We start from the raw sequence: 7,076 nt of genomic DNA on the forward strand, positions 1-7,076 counted from the left end.
ACACACACACACACACACACACACACACACACACACACACACACAGTGACTTTCAAACGCAGGCATGCCCGCTCCAAGGCTGTGTCAGCCATGAACCGCACACCAGTCGCTCAGCTGTACTAAAGCTGTTCGTGTTTGGAAGAAGACGACTGGAGTCTTCCGAGGTGAATCAGGATTATTACCTTAACACTTAATCCCTTCCAACGCTGGCACGCAACATATGACGGCAACACACTTTAACACACTTGGCGCAACACTGACTAAACTTCACACAGCTGATGCTAAAGACATTAAACTGGGATACAGTTATATTAACTTCAGATTGAAATGTCTTAAACATGATTCATAATTATGGATGGAACATGAGGGGTTTTAGAGCAACTGCCTGGCAGTTCAATTTGGCTGCGACATCCTCACCACCGTCACAATTTTGCCTCCCGAGAACAATTTTTAATATGTTTGGATGGCTTGCCAAATCCTCGCTGGGAGCAGGAAAATCTGTGGGTAATCAGTCTTGGTGTGTGGAATTATCTGACGCATTGGAATTATATGACTGGAGAGACATTCAAACCCAGATTGCAGATCTGACTCAATGTGATACAGGACTCTTTCATCACAGGGCTGCTTTGAAGAGTAGAGAGTGACTCTGCTCAGTAATGATCTCCCGATCTCCAAGAAACGGCAGCGGTCCAACCTCCCCGTCTGTCTGCAACCTCGCAGCCCCCCCCCCTCCAACCGCACTCAGCCCCCCCTCCGGAACAGCTTGTGCTGCCAGAGCACACCTAGCACTTACGTAATAGCACGCATCACCGTGTGCATGCGTGTGTGTTTGAAGAGTAAAAAGAGGATATGCGAGCCGCAGGCTACAGTTTATCTCACAGCCAAGTGTCGTGGTGAATATTCAGAGAGATGATAGGCTTTCCTTGTTTCCTTGTCGTGTAAAGCTCGGGTTGGAGCTCAACAGCATTTTAGGTAAATATGAATCCCTAGATTTGTTTTCAACAACTGCAAGTAACTTAAAAAATAGATATGTATCGTTGTTTGCTGGCCGAGAAGCTACAAACACTACAGGTTTTAGTAACAACCTGAAAACGAGATGAGAAGCACACACTATGGAATACTTATTAAATGTATTGGTACACATTAAAAATAACTATATCCTATGTCATTTTACACCTTAACTTTTGTTCCAAATACCAGAGATGATTCTCCAGCTATTGAGATGAGGCAGTCAGCTAGATTATTTTCCTTGGGGAAGAGGAACCACTCAGTTTGTTTTATTGAACCACAAAAAACAAACAGTTCACTCATGGTCTGAGGTTTCTTTTCACTCACAAACTTTGGCCTAGTGTGGTCCCATCTGGGACGATCTTCCAATATGTAGGAGTCAGGCCCGGATGGTTCCCTTAGTAAAGCTCACAAAAAGTGAGATTTATGCTTTACTGGAAGTAGGGCTGTGCCCAGTACTCTGAAGCTTCATAGTGTCATTCAAATTCTAAATCAACATTTGAATGCTGCACAGCTTCTTTTTTTCTATTCATTGTGTTTAAACCCCGTTTTTTCTGCCATACCAATTGCAGAATTAGATTCCACCGTCAGGTGCGGAGGATTGTTTACGACTTGTGTGATCCAGACGTTTACTAAAAAAGATAGATGTAATCATTTCCAAAATTCTCAACATGTTTTTATCTAACTGCGGTCAAAAAACTGTTTGCTCTCCTGATTGCCGCACACAAAGGGAGGCACACACCTGTATTAATTAACGGGCTGGTCCAGAAGCTTAAATTACATTTATACCACCACAATAACAAAAATCGATCTTTTTCCAGCTTCAGAAAGAAATAATATTCTGTAGGCTTTTCATAATGTTGTCAGACATGTATTATACCAATACGAGCCTGTCAGGGATAAAAACAAGCACTTTCAGTGCACGTTAATTTAAATGATTACATTGCAGCCTGTTTAGCCGTCTGCAAAGCAAAATACTGGGTCAATTAAAAGAAATTGTGTTCCCACTTGTTACTCAGACATAAAAACATGGAAAAATAGGGTCCAGGTTAAAGAAATACCAAAGTTACCCTTTAACAAATCTGGGTATCGATCCCATTGACTGTATGAGTGTGAGGAGGGGTGGGGCTGGGTTTGTCACAGTGGTGCCAACACCCAGAGAGCAAACTCAATTCTGTTCAAAACAGCCATTATCCACCCCTGTACACACACACACACACACACACTATAGAAAACATGAAATCAAAGCAAACCTGAATCAACACGAAGCACAACAGCGTGATTAGTGCTTCATATTGGGGACAATGGAGACCACTTGTTTGGTTGAGTTGAGCTCAAACCGTATTGTTTGGGCCAACCTTCTGTCCGACACCGAGAGGTCTCGGTGCACTTCAGTCTTTGTTGAGACTGAGGGTGACATCCAGGTACACTGTGTTTAATTACACGGGCCAACTTTAATGTGTACCACCATCGCTCCACTCCCACATTAAGACGGCTTTAAAGGTCCTGTCCTGACACGAAAGTCATCACTGATTTGGCAACTGGTTGAAATTCTCCTCAGTAGTAAGTTATGTTAGCATTACCGCCGCTCATCAGTCATGAGGGGCTGGAGGAATCGGTCAGGGGGTAGCTTCGAGTCAACATGTTTTTTTTTTTCTTTCAAAATCCACGCTGGTCTTTTCATTTTTCTCTCTCAAAGAAAAACAAACGCATCTCAATAAACACACCTATGCCCGCAAATAATTGGCTAGCACCAGACGAGGCAGAGTCATGCACAGTCTTGTTCAAATAGTCTGAATGCAGTGAAGTCAGTCAAAAACATCCAGACAGACTTTGGTCAGACCAACTCATACCATTCTACAACACCAAACTCAAAAGGTAGCCCAAAAGTCAGACACGAGTACACATCATCAGTGGTTCATAGTCTGCGACTGAAAGAAAGACAACCACTGTCTCCTTTTCACACACAAATACACTAATGCCGACCTCTGACCCGTGCATACATCAATACAGTACAGAGTGCAGAGAGACTACACAAACACTGGCGTCTAATGCAAATAAAGCAAAATATTTCTCAAGCTCTGTTTGCTGTAATCCCACCTTTACTTATCTTCCTTTGGAAAAATAGATCAAAACCTAAAAAGAAAAATCCTAATGAAATGTTTTTAAACAGATCCCTCAAAATCTATAACATGAGAGTATTTTGAGGATGACAACGTGGTGTTTCTAGAAGATCATAAGTTTATGAGAACCATAATTATATGGCTGTATCTGATGTTTTATTTCATTAATGATGTTTCTATATATAATTGAAGTTGATGCAGAATACTATTATTAATGTTTATGTTGATCCTTTTAGAGGCTGCAAGAGGAAGCCGTTTGAGGTTATTAAACTGCTGGAAGACTCCAATAACTTTTAGAAAATGATATCACTGTTTAGTAACCTTTAAGAATAGGAAAAGAAAACAGCTTTCCTCGATTGTAATCAGTATTATATTAAAATACTCCAAACATCTTCTCAACACACCTATCAGCCTCTCAACCTTCCTGCACACGGCCGTGCCGTCACAACATTTATTAGTTCTTAGCTGCACCAAACAGTCCGATACCTGCGACTGCATTAAGCATGATTGATTGTGAAAGAACGAAATGTAAAATGCCTGCAGAGTGAGCGTGCTTTCCTTCAAGCTGAGCTGTCAGAGGCCGAGCCAGGTCAAACTCGGCTTCATGTTACTTTTCCGCTACCTTTTTTCTTAAGAGCCAAACTTCATTGTGCTCTTGGTAGTGGAGCACACGACCCCATAGCCCCCCCCCCGTGCTGCAGAGGGCCTGTTTTCCTAAACAGTATACAGAGTTGCCATTACCCGTGGCCCAAGTAGGTGGGATTGAAAACAGCGCCCAGTAAGGCTACTGGGAGATCAAAGGGGGAGCCTGGGCAGGCCTGGCCCCGGGTCTGATTTATTTTTCAATAAATAAACGGTGCATCTGTTGAGGAGTGGCGAGGGAGAGAGAGCCGCCGCTCGCTCGCTTTCTTCTGCCGCCATCTGTCCTCTGGCCGGGCGAGGAGGCGGAGGAGGAGAGCCAGGGCCTTTTTTCTCTCTTTTTTTTTTTTTTTTTACAGCGGCCGTTATGCAACACGACTGCCTGCTTCACTGCATGCCTGTTCCCTATTAAACCGACTCATTCTGGTACTGCACAGTCCCGACGCCTTCGCACACATAACGGATTCACTCAAACAGAGGCACTTGTTGCATTTCATCCTCTGAGGAGGTGTTACCCAAACACGTGTTAAGTATGTTTAACAAAGCAAATAACTGCAAGTGAACATACAATAAGGACAGCGGGTGTATATAATATTCCCCATAAGGAATACTGTACATTCAACAACATGTAGCTCACACTTTAAAGTATAACTTCACCAAGTTACGTTACAACTCTAACGTTTGCTTGGACCTGGAAATAGGGCAACATTGCTTTCCTGGCATTGGCTTATGTGTAGTCTACAATGACAACAAGGACAGATTTACCAGTCAAAATGAGTAGCCATTTTTGAAACAATGGGACTTTGATTGCCCACAAAAGGTAAACAAGCAGGACCCTTATTTCTAAATGACGACTGTCACGGAAGATTTCAGTTCATCAACGCTGCCCAAGTGGGTTGGCTGGAAACTCGGTCTGTAGCTGACTTTTTATTGTTTCCAGCAAACTTGTTTTAAATGAGAAACCGGGAAAGGAGTCTGGATGTACACATGAAGGCTACAAACATGTTAAATGCCTTAAGCTACACGTCCCAGGCCAAAAAAAAAAAATCTGCATCTATTTACTACAGTTGCTAAGCCATGATTGGACAATCACTATTTGGGGGAAGGGGGTTTATCAAATGGCCAACATTTCAGTCAGTATATCTAAATAACTTTAGCGAGTGCAACCGTAATGGTGGTAATAAAGTGCCACAAGATGACTGCGTGAGTAAATACACTGTAAGTTGAATCATGTAGCTGGTCTTTAAACTGCGATGGGGATGAACCTTTCCCAGATCTCATTAATAAACTCGGGGTGTCAAAATGTTACTATTACCAACAGCAAATCCAAGTTGAGATAGAATTGTGATAAACTGGTATGAACCTTAACAACATATATCAGCAGGCTACATAAGCCTTTAGAGCAGTTTGTGTGACTCATTTACTTTGTTGTTGGACAGGAGATAGACAGTGTAACTGTACACACCATTTCATAATGCTATCATTATCTGCACAGTGACACATGAAGAAAGGTTTTTCCCAGATTACACAATATAGACATTTAGTAGAAATGGGGCCATCATTGTCACACTGACAACAACAAACTCAGGAACAAGCATGTTCGCAGGAGATACTGTAACAGGTGAAGTAGACTATGCATTCCAGTGAAAAGTATGTTTCACAACTCATTTTCATAGTCGACTAACTGGAAATGGTCATTTCTGTTTTGTTCAACTGAATTCAAGCATAAAATTAAACTGCAACAATTACTGGCAACAGGAAATAATTTCTCCATTTCTTTATACGTTATTTTTAGGAGGATTGTAAAGCAAAAGTACATTTTTCTTTGATTACGTTTAAGCTAAAACACATCTGACCCCAACCCACGCAGCAGAATCAAATATTTACATGACGCCCAAATGACACATGCCACCGTCACGGTGTCGTCACTGAGGGGAAAAAAACCCACTCATGTTGCCAAACAACACTAAATCCTGTTAACACTGTGGAATTAAACACAGCCAACGCTATTCAGTTCAGGGTGATCGATACGATTACAGTAGAAAAGCACCAACTCACCAGCAGCTGGTCTCTTTCTGCTCTGACAAATTCAAGTGTACTGACTGCTGTCTCAGGCAATCTTGGCTGGACTGTGACGCAACCAGCCTTCCTATCCATAGCTTCAGGGCAGAAGAGAGAGAGATAGACATGAGGGCGGTGAACAAGACCAAAAAAGGAGGAAGAGAGGGGGGGAACTGGGTGATTCCAAGTGAATTTAGAATTGATTTTTGTAAACTTTTAAACACTTCCAATTTGATACAAAGTATAAGGAAAGGGGAGAACTCTGGTGGGTGCCGGGAGTACGACTGGTCTGTTGATATAAGAAGCAGATGTACAATATGCAGACAAAAGGAGGAAAAGCAGATTAAAAGTGCTGGTCTGCACAGATGTGAATGTGTGCTACCATCACAGCCTCAGACAGACAGAAAAAGTCAAACGAAAGAACGATAGCCATATATTTTGACGAGGAATTAATCATTTGTCATTTATTTATTTTTTAAATGCTTGAATGATTGAGAACTCCATAAATGAGAGAATTTGCTGCTTTTCCTTGTCTTACAAGTATCACAAATATCTTAGGGTTTGTTGAACAAAACAAGACATTTGATGAAGTCATCTTAAATTCTTGAAAACAGCATTTTTCACTGTTATATAAAATCGTTAGTCCTATTTCAGTTCGGCTATCCTTTGCTTTTACAGAGAATGAATGAAAACTACAACAACACATGCTAATCTTTCCTCCTGCAACACACTCTCAGCACTGCATATATTACTTAATCACAGTGCCGTCACACAAAGACTCCCAAGAGAAAAGCTTGTTGTTTACATTACGTTTACCCACCATAGAAAACTCCACTTCCTAGGAAAGACAACCCCTTTGACTTTCAGCAGAAGAACCGATCAATATCTCCAACAGACAGACAGCAGGTGGTGAAAGTTTTAGTCCTAACCTGGATCGAACTTGCTCTGTAGTCCCTCAGATGAGTGTGTGTGTGTGTGTGTGTCTCAGTGAGTTTCAAAATAATCCTGATCTTCGGGGTTAAAAACAGCGGAACGAGAGACAGACGGCGGGATCGAAAGGAACGTGGCTGAGCTGAGAGGATCACTCTGTTTACTACAGCAGTCTAATGGGAAGACACACAAATATACACACACACACGCGCAGCAAATCATCAACCACGCCTATCTGCTCAATCACACTCCCACAAGCTCTCTCACTCACACACACACACACACACACACACACACACACACACACACACACAC

At 42.0% G+C, this 7,076-nt stretch overlaps 1 protein-coding gene across 6 annotated transcripts in view; it reads right to left on the bottom strand.

Annotated features, from left to right (window-relative positions):
• The window catches only part of plekhg5b (pleckstrin homology domain containing, family G (with RhoGef domain) member 5b), a 59,150-nt gene that overhangs the window by 26,972 nt on the left and 25,102 nt on the right, over window positions 1–7,076 (bottom strand). Inside the window, exons 1-2 of one of the 6 annotated variants that reach the window (XM_031845712.1) lie at window positions 6,652–7,041; window positions 5,829–5,929 (exon numbers count right to left, since the gene is read on the bottom strand). The exons of 2 other annotated variants lie outside the window; for them this stretch is intronic. In XM_031845712.1, coding sequence (XP_031701572.1) covers window positions 5,829–5,927 — 99 coding nt within the window. In that variant the 5' untranslated portion in view covers window positions 5,928–5,929; window positions 6,652–7,041. Of the gene's footprint in view, window positions 1–5,828; window positions 5,930–6,651; window positions 7,042–7,076 lie in introns of those variants that run through there. 3 more of the 6 variants (XM_031845713.1, XM_031845715.1, XM_031845717.1) reach the window with 3 other exon arrangements.

The sequence above is a fragment of the Anarrhichthys ocellatus genome, unplaced genomic scaffold, assembly GCF_004355925.1.
Source record: "Anarrhichthys ocellatus isolate YVR2014 unplaced genomic scaffold, GSC_Weel_1.0 scaffold5, whole genome shotgun sequence".
NCBI lineage: Eukaryota > Metazoa > Chordata > Actinopteri > Perciformes > Anarhichadidae > Anarrhichthys > Anarrhichthys ocellatus.